The sequence below is a fragment of the Ixodes scapularis genome, unplaced genomic scaffold, assembly GCF_016920785.2.
Source record: "Ixodes scapularis isolate PalLabHiFi unplaced genomic scaffold, ASM1692078v2 PGA_scaffold5__190_contigs__length_132052651, whole genome shotgun sequence".
NCBI lineage: Eukaryota > Metazoa > Arthropoda > Arachnida > Ixodida > Ixodidae > Ixodes > Ixodes scapularis.
Genome location: NW_024609880.1, coordinates 43120703 through 43134093, shown reverse-complemented (window position 1 = coordinate 43134093; position 13391 = coordinate 43120703). Strand labels below are relative to the sequence as shown.

At 43.2% G+C, this 13391-nt stretch overlaps 1 protein-coding gene across 1 annotated transcript in view; it reads left to right on the top strand.

The window, feature by feature from the left end:
- Window positions 1–13391, top strand: part of LOC8052063 (corticotropin-releasing factor receptor 1) — a 192390-nt gene that overhangs the window by 144703 nt on the left and 34296 nt on the right. The window contains exon 8 of the mRNA XM_040215631.3: window positions 1909–2044. Coding sequence (XP_040071565.1) covers window positions 1909–2044 — 136 coding nt within the window. The remainder of the gene's footprint in view (window positions 1–1908; window positions 2045–13391) is intronic.

The window sequence follows — 13391 nt, the reverse complement described above, 5'->3', positions numbered from 1 at the left end:
TTTTTTTTTGTACACGGACAAAACATTTTTGAGGACTACTTTATATATGTCATGGCATTATATGTATGTTTATCTGAAAGAACAGTCCAAAATTATATTCCACTTCAAGAAAGGTACATTCACAAAGGGGCGCCTTTAAAAAAATACGTACACTGTAATTGCCATGAAAAATTGTTCAAACCTTTGTGTAATTCAAAATCATCATTATTATTACGAGCAGCCGGACAAAGCTTCAAACATTAAAAAAAAAAAAACGAATGTCTCATTTCAAAAATAATGTAAAAAGAATAAGCCAAAATATCGAGGTATTGTTCAACCACATACTAAAACTTTTCTTGGTTTTTAGGATATTATCTTTTTTTGTTAGGACGTGTAAAAATTTTTTTTTTCATTTTTCTAAGAGGTTTGAAAAGAAAAGGGCACTTTATCTTCATATGCTCCTTGCGTCGTTTGGTGGTAGTCACTTTTTTTTACTTATGTAACGTACAGTTCTTTGAAATTGTTCAAGGGTAACTGGAAGTGTTTAAAGTACTATGGGTTTGTGTTTAGATCAAAACTTATTTTCGATTGATTCATACATGGCGATGCAAAATAATGGCAGTCTGAAATTAAAAATTTAATGATCTTATGCCTTCCGATTCCTGATTCTGCGATTGAAACAAAAGATCCTAGCTCTCTAAAAGCAATATTGTTTTAAAATATACATTTAAATATATTCTAATGCCCAGGGTATGGCGTCACAAACTATAGGTTATGTGATCACGTAAATTGTGGTGGCGACATGATCACGTAAAACATAACGATCATGTGATAGCGTAACCTATAGTAATGAGGTGATCTCTTCACTACATTCCAGCCAGTGAAACGACAAAAGTTTTTTTTACATCACAAGTACGTAGCAACTATGACAATCCTTCGCTCTGCTGGCATAGGAGTAAGCATTAGATACGGTCCGAGAGGTTCGTGGTTTGATTCCTGTTGAGGGCCGATCTGTTTTTAATAAATATCCTTTGTCGTTTAAGCAGGTTTCTGTAACAGCGTTTTGTAACGCCATAGGCTTGGGAATCAACCCTGTGCGACAAGGATCGTTTTTCTTAAATTCTAGTAAGTGTAATTCGTAGATATATTCAATCATTTAAAACTCTAAAACACATACCTTTAAATTGACAACTAATCGTGGCGGTTATCCTCCCATCTAACCTATGCCGAACCCAATAAACACACACCGAGCACGGCAAATATGTAACTGTCCTGCCTTAAACCGAAAAAAAAGGTTGCCTTTGTCATTAAAAAGTCCACACTGGTATAACTCAGAGATTCCGAACGGCAGCATATATCTAAAACAAAATTGCTGTGGGGCGAAGAGCAAATAATGCTGTCGTGCCTTAACAGGAACTCAGTGGAGTTCCTTGTTTTCTACCTTCAAAGTAATTGTTCATGTAAAAACTCTAACATAGCAAACCAGACTTTTTTTGCCCAGTTAATGAGTGAAAAAACACATCACATGTCCCGATTATCTCACTCTGGATCCGCAGCCTCTCAAGTTTGAGGATTGGCCGATAAGAACGCCGAAAGAGCGAATCACGGAGCAACAGGTCATATTCTAATAGGCCACACCCTCCATTTGTTAATCTGGCAGTGACTGTAGTTGGGGACGGGTTAAGAAGGCAGTAGAAGTTCCGCCCCCACACGGACTCGTTGTTTACCGCCGGATTTTGACTGCCCCTGAAACCAAGTGTCTTCAATGGCAGAAACCGCGCACTGAAAGGCAGAGCACTTGCTGTATTCTTAACCCGTGACTGAATATAGATGTGACTACCCGGGCCCCAAAAACTGCCGATGATTGTTCCTAGTGTATGTCGGTGACCCTCCTCAACTCTTTCTTGCTGGTCCCCGTCCGATCTTCAGGAAGGTGTCCAAGGCGACGGCGCTGCTGTTCCCGCTGCTGGGAATCACGCATCTGTTCTTCTGCATCAACCCCCGTGACGACGCGCACTTCGAAAGCGCTTACGTCATCTGTAACGCACTGCTCCAATCTTCGCAGGTACGTATTCATCACGTTCAGTAAACTTGAGATTGGCACTTACTTTTGTCGTAAGTATCGGTGCCACGCTGCGCCAGTTCCATAAGAACGATTAAAATCTGCCCAGTTAGCACCCTTGGATTGTACGACAGCCAGAGTATCGTCACTCCATTTTTCGATTGTCTCGTAGGCGCCGCCATATTGTTGCCTTGTGCCGAGGGCCATTTTGTTGCCTTGTGCCGAGGAGGGAGGGGGGGAGGGGGGCATAGACTTTTTTCAAAAGACTGCACGGTCTCCTGTCCGCCATTGTTTTTTTATCAAGTTGTCGCAGCATAGGGCTGTCTGAGGGTTTGGCTAGAACTCTGAGTCAATCGCACACTTCGACCCGACAAATGGCAACCATCGATGTCGCATCACGAACTTTTGAAAAGGCTTTAATGGCGATAGGTCCAATTAAAAAATCCAAGCGAGCTCTAGGCACTATTCTATAGTCGACCCAGTAGACGCTACGCCTCCAGTATGTGTTCGTTCCTTCTGCCTGACTTTGGCTGCGCGTATGACGAAGAGAGACAGCTCGCCCTCGAAACGGACCATATCAGTTAGGTTGTTCACTTGTCACCGACTGCAGTCCGCTATGAAACGAACATAAAGCTTCCCATTGTAACTCTAACTTACAGACAAAACCTAGTAAACGACAGCGGTTACAATAAAGTTCTCCTTAAACATTCAATCATTGGAGAAAATCAGAAGATTTCACATGATAAGTCATATCGTCGATCGCACTTTTTTTAGCAGAAAATACGTTTTTATGGTATTAGGTCCATGTGTGTGCGGCTGCTCCATAAAGTAATCATAAAAAAATAACACTTTACTCAGCGAAGTTTTCAATGTACCGTAGTTTCTAAGGGACTCCGGTACTTTCAAAACTACATGCGCGAGGGAGAGTGACTTCGTTTAGCGTCTTTTTCCCACGAGAGCGCGTGGGAATAAGTTCTAACACGAAGTCACGTACAAGGGCAGGATTACGAGGATGCAGTACTGTGGATACTACGTTTAATTTATCCTCGACAGCGTCTCACAAAAACTTTATAGAGTCTGAAAATGCAATAGAAGAGCATAGCTTCCAGTGTTGTTTTCCATGTGCTCTAGTCCTGTTGCCCCTGTCGGGATTTCACAAACTGCATTTGTTTCTAATTTTACCTTCAGTAAATCTGATGTTTTATTAATGATTGATTTGCAACAATGTTTTGCTTTCCTTAAACGATACGATAAAATGAATTTCTTATTGGGATAGATTATTCTGGATTCTCATTTTATAAGGAGCATACTGTTTAGTGGTAAAACAAGGTAGAGCACGAGGGTAAAGAACTTAAAGCCTGTTTTTGTACGAAAGCTTTTAAAATAAAAGAGGACTTCTTATTTTCACTTCTTCAAAACGTTCTCTGTCTTTCAACCGTCGTGGCCAGCCATATTCAAATTGCGTATTGAACAAAAGCACTGCGTCCAATACGAGAGGCGAGAAAGATCAAACATGTACGCTTAAAGCCACCATAGAATGTTGTAAAATAAAAGCTGCAGCAAATTCTGTGTCACTAGCAAGCACTCGTTGTTTTTCGTCGTTCTTTGTCTATCTCAGCTAGAATGCTAAATATTAGGTAAATCATTCTACCTTCAGGTAACGGATCAGAGTTCTTGCATTATTTCACGAAAGGCAGCGAACGCAGAATGCATACTAAACAGAACTTAGACTGCCTATATAAACGTAAATTACATGACCTACAGGGGCAGAACGTTGCCCATATGGTGAGTGCAGTGATGGTGAACCGAATCTAGTCACAAAACATGTTAAGGGTGATATCACTGAAGCCCACCGATGTCTTTAAAAATGTTGCTAAGCACCCTGAATACACTAAACAATATATATTGCACTAAACAGCTGGATGCGAGGGTTTTGGAGAGTGGCGTTGACTAGCAAAATCGGCTTTTTCTGTGTTGCTAGCACGAAGATGATTGATGCCTGAATTGAGTCGACTTAAGTAAATCTATAGACCAATTTCAAATCTCGAATAACAAACAGGTTATCGCAGTCCCACCGATAACGTTCGGGCGTAGCGTGTACCTGTGAATTTATCAGAAGACACAACCTTATTTAATCGCACCTTAATCCTAACCAAGACCGAGTAATCCGCCCTTGGTAGAGTGGATTACCTCGGTGTGTTTCCTGAAAAGGGTGACATAGTACCAGTCTACTAAATGTATGGTTAGTTACAACCCTAGTATTTTGTACTTTAGACATTTGACGTAAATTTTATTGAAATGTAGGACACAACAAAGATCCGCATCATGTTCCTAGATTTAATAATTTTTAAGTGTTTTCTTAGGGGGGGGGGGGGGGCTGAACTTTGCAAAAACACTTCAGCTGCGATGAAATTTAAATTTATTTTTGTTTAATGTCCTCAATAACATGAAGCTGCCGAACAGCGTTGTTTTTTTTTGTTTTTTTTTTAATTGATGTCCTACTGAGTTACCTGTCTTCCTCGTGGAGTGTCCAACGCCAGCCTGCGAGAGAGCTCTAAAAATATTAGGCTAAAAAAAAAAAACACATCTCGTGGCTTTATTTAACAAAAATATCAATTGACTTTTCAATATCATAGATGAATGGCGTTGCACTCGTTTTATTTTCACGGTCCTCATTAGTAAACTTACCAGGAAGGCACAGTGTGGGACCTGAATCCAATTATTTCTGGATTAACCTAGTTTCACGCTTGATTGACCCTAAATGCTTTGCTGTGCTTTGTTTTACCAGACGAGGCACGCACCACTTCATCCTAACAAAAAAGGAGTGATCTTTTATATACGCGTTCTTTCCACGTTCCTCATTGTGCGCGCATGACAACATGCAGAAAAAAAAGGACACTCCTGCGAAAAAAAATGGCTTCAAAAAAGTTTGCTAAATAAGTATAAGCTACGCCGTGTTAGAGTTTAGGCTTTTATACTTTGTGAACCGAGCTAAAGTTACTAGGTTCCGGGAAAAGTATCGACCATACTTCCATTTACTCTAAGTTAGACCGCGGGAAACACGACGACCCGATGGAGGCAATCAAGCAGAATCAAAAGTGCATTGTGGCGGCGCTCTTTGTTCTTGTGGTTCTGATTACACTCGCTAAAACGATAACGCGCAGAAAAAAAAACAAAAAAACGCAGGAATGTTTTTTTTTTGTTTTTTTTTGTTGTTGTTTTTTTTGGGCGGGAGGGGGGAATTGGTTTAGTTAGAGTCACTGTAAGTTACCAGGGTATCGCATTTGATCGCGTCCGCTGCTACAGTTCAATTTTAGCTTTGATCGCTTATTTTGGCGCCGAAACAGATACGGTGGAACAACTGGCAATTAACCCCCGTATCCCTTGCGGACGCGCCCCGAATTACAGTCGAAGCAGGAGTGCGCAGCCGTAGCCTTATCAGGCGAAGCGTGCCAGACACGTGACAATCTCGCGTGACGTTTCTTTTGTGACGTAGCTCATGTAGAAATCTTTTTCCACTTAGAAAGCTCAATAGGTGGTGCTAGCTGTACCCCGGACGCCCACTCGCTCAAATGCGCGCTGCTCAATTTCTTTTTTTTTTTTTTTTTTTTTTTGGAGCAGCGCGCAATTGCGCATTTTTTGTGAATATTTACATTTTTAGGTAATGAAAGCCAGCACGTCAAACATCCGTCCTAAACTATTTCTCTACGTTTTTTAATGACCCGGCTATTATACAAGCAAAAATATGTACACAAAACGCCGTTTTAGGGCACGTTAAAGGCCCGCCTGAACAAACTCTTTGCTCTGAAAAAATCGACGACAGAGGACTGAGATCGCTTATCTCTTTGCCCATTCTTCAAAGAAGTGGGTTCTGAAGGTCTTTGTTGCGTGCCCGCGAAACAGGAGAATTACACGAGTATGAATCAACAAACAAGTTTCAAGCGGAAAGAAGTAAAAGTAAAAGTAACACACTGTACATGTTTACCAATGCAATGGTTCGAAGATCAATCTCTCATTTAAACAAATGTGTCTCAGAAAGTGCAACCCGAAGGTAATAAACAATCATAATAGTTACGCACCTTAACAAATGCGATTTTTCAGCGATTTGGTTCCTCGTTTACATGAGCAATTGTACGATGTGGCAGGAGATGTACAAACAGAGGAGAGACAATCATGACATGACGAGGTATCATGACATGAAAAAGAATTGTGACAAAGGAACTCCAGCTCTTCCTGAGACGGTTTCTTCACAGCAAGAGTCTCCCCAGGAATTTAAATTTGGGGGTGTTTTAATTTTGGCAAAAAAGGGGAAGGGGAGGGGGGGGGGGGGGGGGGAGCGGAGCAAGGAGGCAATTTCTTTTCTCCATTGATTTCACCCTTTCTCAGTTCTTTTCTTTTTGTCTGCATGTGGACAGAGATGCATTTATTTTGCCTGACAGAGGCTCTGGAACTACATTCAACATGCCATTTTAAACATTTAATGAAGAATGCGTAATTTCCCTAAAGGGCCCCTAAAAAGAAAAAAAAATATTTCTTTTAAAGTCTGGTTGGGCCACGCTTGTCAAAAAATTAATTTTACGCGACAAAAGAAATGTAGAGCAATAGTGACGGCGTTAGACGCGACTTAGTCGGTAGTCACCTCCTTTCCCCTTGTTTCCTCTCTCGGAATTTCGGGCACGTGGAGGAGAGGTGAATGGACTTCGCCCTTACGTTGAGGCGGAAAGAGCGAATTACAATCTTGTTGAGCAAATTACCATTCCGTGACGTCATCGACTTTGCGCGCACAATTTCAAATAAATCTCTCGCCGTCAATATTGCTCTAAAATATTTTTTTTGCGTATGTTGCGTAAATTTTTTTTTTTTTTTGACACGCGCGTGTTCTAATCAGGCTGTTCAAGAAAAGTTTTTTTTTCTTTTCAGGGGTTCTTGAAGAAAGCACAAAGTAAAGCAAAAGGCAACGTCATAAAATATCAGTCACGGCATCAATACCGTGATAGCGCGACAAGTAATGTCAATAACGAACTGATTAACTTAATCCCTTTATTTGAAGATGGCTCGATGGCCTGGGTATAAAAAAGGGTGGGGGAGAATTACATTCAGCGGCCGACGCCGGCGGCGCGTGCAAACACCCACAACGCAAGAAGATTGTCCTTGGCGCGTGCAGCGTTCTGGGGTGATATCAACTCATCCAGACTATGAATGTCGAGGGTGACACGCTGGGCGCGGTTTGAGTGGTGGTGTGAGTGACAAGTAGGCCTGATCTTCTTCGTCGTCACCGGGGTTTCGGTGTGGTGCTCGGCCGCTCTTGGAAGTGTAATTGCTCCATTTGGCGAGGGTGTCTTCGGTTTAGGCCACTCCGGCGCGAGCCTTATGAATGTGGACCTGCGCGCCTCGGGGAATTCGCGGAGGTAGGTGTGCAGGGTTGACGGGGGTTGTGTTTGAACAGTCGATGCCGGTCCGCCTGGCGGGCCGCAGCCTTCTGCTCGACAGGGTCGGGGTCCGACTGCGCGAAAGAAACATGGACACTTGGGTCTGAGCGGATGGCGTCTTGCTCGCTCACACAATCGTGCGTGGCCTCGTTGCCGCGGTTACCTGCATGTCCCGGTACCCAGTCGATTCATGCCTCAATTTCCTTGGTGGCGAGGAGTTCGGCGCAGAGGTTCTTGATCCTATGACGAAGAGTTTCTGTTCGGGGTGTCTTTCCTAGCATGGTGAGTGCTTCTCGACAATCCGTGTATATGGTGATGGGGGTGGGTGATTCTGCTTTGGTTGAGGTTTGGAGAACTTGGGAAAGGGCTAGATGTATGGCTTTCAGGTCGAGGCGGCTCACGCTGGGTTCATCGTCGAACTGGACTGTCTGGGCCTGCTAATACTGGTCGTGAACGTAGGCGAGGGTGGCCCGCTTGGGTCTCGGCGTACCACGCAATGTCTGTGAAGATAGCATTCTCCACTGTGTCAGCGCGTGCGGCGAGGTTCGCTCTCTCTTCTGGATGGTCCATGTGGTTGTACCGGCGTGGGAGAGGTTTGGGCTGTCGAACCAGGTACGAGGAGTACTAAAATAGTAAGGTGGGCTAGTTGGCTCAACATATTGAAATTATAAAGCGCAAGGTACAGACACTGGCATGCAGTAGACAGAACATTTTCGGCACCGAACAAGCTGAAGAGACTGTGCCCCAAGATCAATTCACCTAAAAACTATCAGAATGATTGTCATGTGAAGCACAAGCATAAATATATACCATGACGCAACGGTATAGTATACGAAATACCACTGACCTGCAGGAAAATTGATGCGGGACAATCTGGCCTGTGTGTGAATACAAGACTGCGGGAACATGCAACATCTCTTAACTCCTCACCGGCAGGAAATCTCGAAATACACGTCCGTGACGGCCACTGCACGCCGATCTTCAAAAAGACAGAAGTCCTCCGAAAGCACCGTGGTAAAAAGTCAAGAGAACTTTACGAGGCGCAGACAATCGAGGTTTGTGGTGACGTCTGTCTCAGTGTACCTTCTCTGTCCTTGCCAGACAAAGAACAGATATACCTCCATGACCTTACGTGACGTGTCACAAGGTTTCTAAAGAGGTGGATGACCACCTCAAACTTCATCCTTCAAAGTCGTGTTGAAATAATGTGAAAAGTTATTTTTTTAATATCTTTAATAATACTTTTTTTTATATTTACTTTTACCTTTTTCTACATATTAATATATATTTACAATTGGTATGATCATCCTGTATTGTGTATCGGTGTTTCCGACGAGCCCGCGCACCAGCGTGGCTGTAGCGCGAGCGCGTCGGCAACACCAATACACGATACATCCTCGGGTCTTTATAGAACGAAACAAAACAGAAGGAAACATTGTGACTGTATAACAAAACGTAAACACATATACCCGTATGCACACTAGGATAAACAAAAACAGAAAATATTATGAGAACTGTTCAAATGTTTCATCATAAGTTAGTCGTCGGGTTGGTAGTCTACTTCTTGCTGACCTTCTAACCATTGTTCTAACTGATGATGCTTCAGGAGCTGCCGCTTCACTTTGCCCTGGTGATGAAACTGGAGAATTTAGTTGGCTTTGGTTCCGGTGATTAGACGAAGGTTGTCCTTCCTGCGCACATGTAGGTTACTGTGGTGAGACGATGTCATCCTCGAGGCTACTGAATGTCTCAAGCGTTTTCAGCAAGTGACGTCTCAAACGTTTTCAGCAAGTGACGGCCGTTCCTCCAGTAGGCCCTATTATTCTCTGTCTGTAGGTTGTAGGAGCGTTGTTCAATACAAACGGTGACCTTCGCTATATCAGCCCAAGAGGTTTTTTGTCGTAGTCGAACAATACATGTACCTTTTTTTAAGACCCTTCAGTGACGCTCCGGTGGTCTCGCACTGTCCCTTCTTGGGCACAGGGCTATTGAGGTCTGATGAGAAGTCTGCAAACTGTGTCCGCAGTTTTCTCCCAATCAGTCATTCTCCCAGAGACCTTTACATTCCTAACGAGCGTGTTGGTACGATGTACTAGATAACAGAAAGTATAAAACAGAGAGAGGACGTCTGTGTTTCGTCCTCTCTCTGTTTTATACTTTCTGTTATCTAGTCCCAGAGACCGTCCACCTAACAAAGGAGAAGACCGATAATTCAAAAGACCCTTATAAAAATCCTCCCCCCCCCCCCCCCGCGTTGTCGGATTTTTTTTGTTTTTCAAAAGCATTTTTGCAATGTGTACTCCTTTCTCCGCCAGGCCGTTGGATTGCGGGAAGTGAGGATTTCACGTCACGTGATTAAAATTATAAACTTTCGAAAAACACCTAAACTCGTATGATGAAAATTACGGATTGTTTTTTGTGCAAACATCTGCTGGTATGCCGCGTCTTGTGTACCACGATGACAATGTTCGGGTGACTTCTTGAGAAGAGGTGTCTTGAAGCTTCTCCACTTCTGGATAATTAGAGTAGGCGTCAAATGCTACTAAGTAAGACTTTCCACTCTAAGCAAACAAATAAACGCCAACGTGATACCACGGGTTAGGAGGAACTTCGCGCACCATTGGTGTCTCTTGGAATTGCTGACATGCAATGTTTTTGCATGTCGTGCATCCGGCCACAAAAGATTCAATGTCTCGCAAATTTCTGCCAATACACGAGTTGCCGCGCTCTCTCCTTGTATTTGTTATGCCCAAAATGCCCTTCATCAACCAGAGCTAGCATAACTCGCAAAAGGGCATGAGGTAGTACTGCCCTTGTTGCTTTAAAAAGTATTTCATCAATTACTAATAGCTCGGAATTGAGCGAACTCAAGTCGTTTTGCTGTGTGAACCTATTTTTTAGGCATCGTAGGACATGTTGCAACTCGGTATTTTTTTTCTGTTTGGGTTCTGAGCAGGTTCTGTGTCGCCTCACTCACAACTTCACCAAGCTTTCCCACAGCATGCACTTCAACATCTAGAGATTATTGTTTTTCTTGGGGATCCTAGCTGTACTGTTCTTGACAAAGCGTCGGCAAGCACGAACTTCTTTCTGGCAGAAACTGAAGGGTGAAATCAAATTCCATCAGTCTTAAAAAGGAACGTTGTAGTAGAGGCGGCACGTCACCGAGGCTCTTATTAGACAGTGCGACCAATGGACTGTGATCAGTTTCTAGAATAGTGTGTCTACCGTATGTTAGGTGATGGAATCTCTCACAACCGAATACCAGTCCAAGTGCCTATTTGTCTACCTGAGAGTATCACGATTCCCCGTCCGAAAACTACCTGGAAGCATACGCTGAAAGGCACCAGGATCGGTCATAATCCTAAATTCCAAATTTACATTTTTTTTTTTAATTAAGTGCGCATCTTGCTCTGTGTGCTTGCTGCATAGCTAATCTTAGTCGCTCATCATGCTGCTTCCGAGTAGCTCGCCAAACAAATTCGTCATCGATATACACCCGTACTCCCTTCAGTCCCTCAGAAACGTCAGACATTGCTGGCTGTAACACTTCGGGCGTAGAAGCCAATCCAAAAGGCAACCTCAAAAATCGGTACCGCCGGAGGGGCGTGCCAAATATAAAACTTCGCGATGTTTTATGTGTCAGCGGGATTTGATGGAAGCCTGATTTTGCATCAAATTTTGAAGAAACAGTGGCATTGGCAAGTACAGCTTCTATGTCTTTTCTTCTTGGCGTTTCAAAGTGCTCGCATCTCAAAGACTCATTTATTCCTCTAGGATCCATGCTTACTCTCAAACTTCCGTTTCTTTTATTGACTAATGACAAGTGGACTTACCCAGTCCGAGAATTCCTTCATTTTTGTGATGATACCAGCGTCCTCCATCCGATTGAGTTCCTGCTTGAGGGGCTCCATGAGCGCCTGAGGCATTCGACGAGTGGGCTGAATCACTGGCGCCGCAGCTTCTTTGAACGAGATGCTGTATAAACTTTGCAGTTTTTCGATGCCTTGAAACAGTGATAGAAATTTTTGTTGAATTCGGGTTCCGGTGTTCATGGAGGTGAAACTTTCATGCACGCGATTCACCAAGCCCAACGCTTCGCAGGTCTGCAGTCCCAGCAGCGTTCACTTGCCTTTCTTGACGCCAAAAAAAAAAATAAACACCAACGGCTTTATTTTCTAGTTTGAGCACTGTAGTTTGAGGTATTTCTCGGTTGCATAACAGCTCCAAATATGTTCGAATGAACCTCGGTAACGTTCTTTTCAACAACAACACAAGCTTTGCATGCAGAAGTTCTGGAGAAATGAAGAATAGATTAAGTTAGGTCACTCTTAAAGGGACGATGCAACAATGTTTGTACTTTGCCCAAACAGACCTCTTTGTAAACACTGCCCTCCGTTGGCAGCTTTTTGAATCCCTTAAGAATGGTTGACTATAACCTCAACGTCATGGCACACTGAAAGAAACACAAACACGGAAAAGGTTTCACTGACTCGATCTTCGGCTCCTTGCGTTGGCCGCGCTACTACGTTCGCTATCTTACCGAATTACTTACCCTTCCTCGATGCGGTTGTTCGACCATTGTGCAGTGGTTCCGACCTTCTAATAATTCGTACGTGAATTTCGTGAAAGGTCTAAATGGCTAAGAACCAATCCTTGACGTTAATGACCTATGAAACGCTCGTTTATTTTTTACCACACGCAATAGAAGTCGCAGAAGAAATTAAAGAAAAAATAGAAGCATTCACCCCTTCAACTCGGAGCCAGAAAAAGCAGCCACGTGATTTGGAGCAGACTATATGCCGCCAATATTGAATATTGTCACGCGCTGGGGTTAGCAAAGCATAAAACACGCGCTGAGGTCCAGACATGTTATGGTTCGGCTATTGTCGTCATTACAGCGATTGGACACTGGCCACTACCCGAATGCTTGTCGAGCTGTTTATTATCACGACCCCAAACCGAGTGCTCACGCAATGCTAGGATTCAATCTATGATCCGCATTTAAATATCGTCACTGGAGGATACTGCAATGTCCCAGCTACGTCAACAAGATTGGAGAAGGAAAACTTAAAAGAAAACGCGCGATTTTGGTAATGAGATGACACCACAACAAAGGAGTTTCTGGGCCAGTGGCGCTACGTGCGAGTATTCGCAACTTTCAGCGATGGTGGTACCGCGATGTGAGAATCACGCTCCCTAGCTCCTGGATGATCGGCTTCACAATAAAGGTGCTTGCCGATACCTTCCTGACGTGAAAAAGTAAACTAAGGCACTACTACTGCTCGTATATAGCAAAATTAGAATTGCTCACTCGTCGGAGACCCAGCATGTTACTGCTCTTCTACGACGATCGTCCAAATGACAGCCATTTTGATAGGCACCAGTGCGCATTTTATAGGTCGTGAAAGTTCCGAATATTTGGGCCTCACTAGTGCCAGTAAGCTGGTGTAAAGTGAAAAACATTCGAAGCGAATTTTGTTGCATGGCCCCTTTAAACACCGGAGAAGATGTTTTAGGTTGAATGTTTTCACACAGTATATCGTTGGCGGATAGGTATTGAACGAAATTTGTATATATTGGAGCCGCATCATATATCCGCGAGATCCGATCACTAGAGCAAAGTGGCAGACTTTCGTTATCGAACTGGCTGTTTTTCTTTCTCATTTTTCGTTCAAAATATTAGGGAGTGAAATTCACTTTTAGAAGAGCTCATCTCGGTCTTTGATGACGTTGTATTTTATAGGAGTATAGAAATATATTCTTCCTTGTTTTTCTGTTTGTGTTTCCATGAATTTGAAATATGTTCGCCATCTCTACACAACCTATGTACACGCTGCATAATGCCTAACATTATATTGAAAGAAATGTATTTTGCATTCTTTTTTAAGGAACGCGTTGGTATTGCATACGTTTGTTTA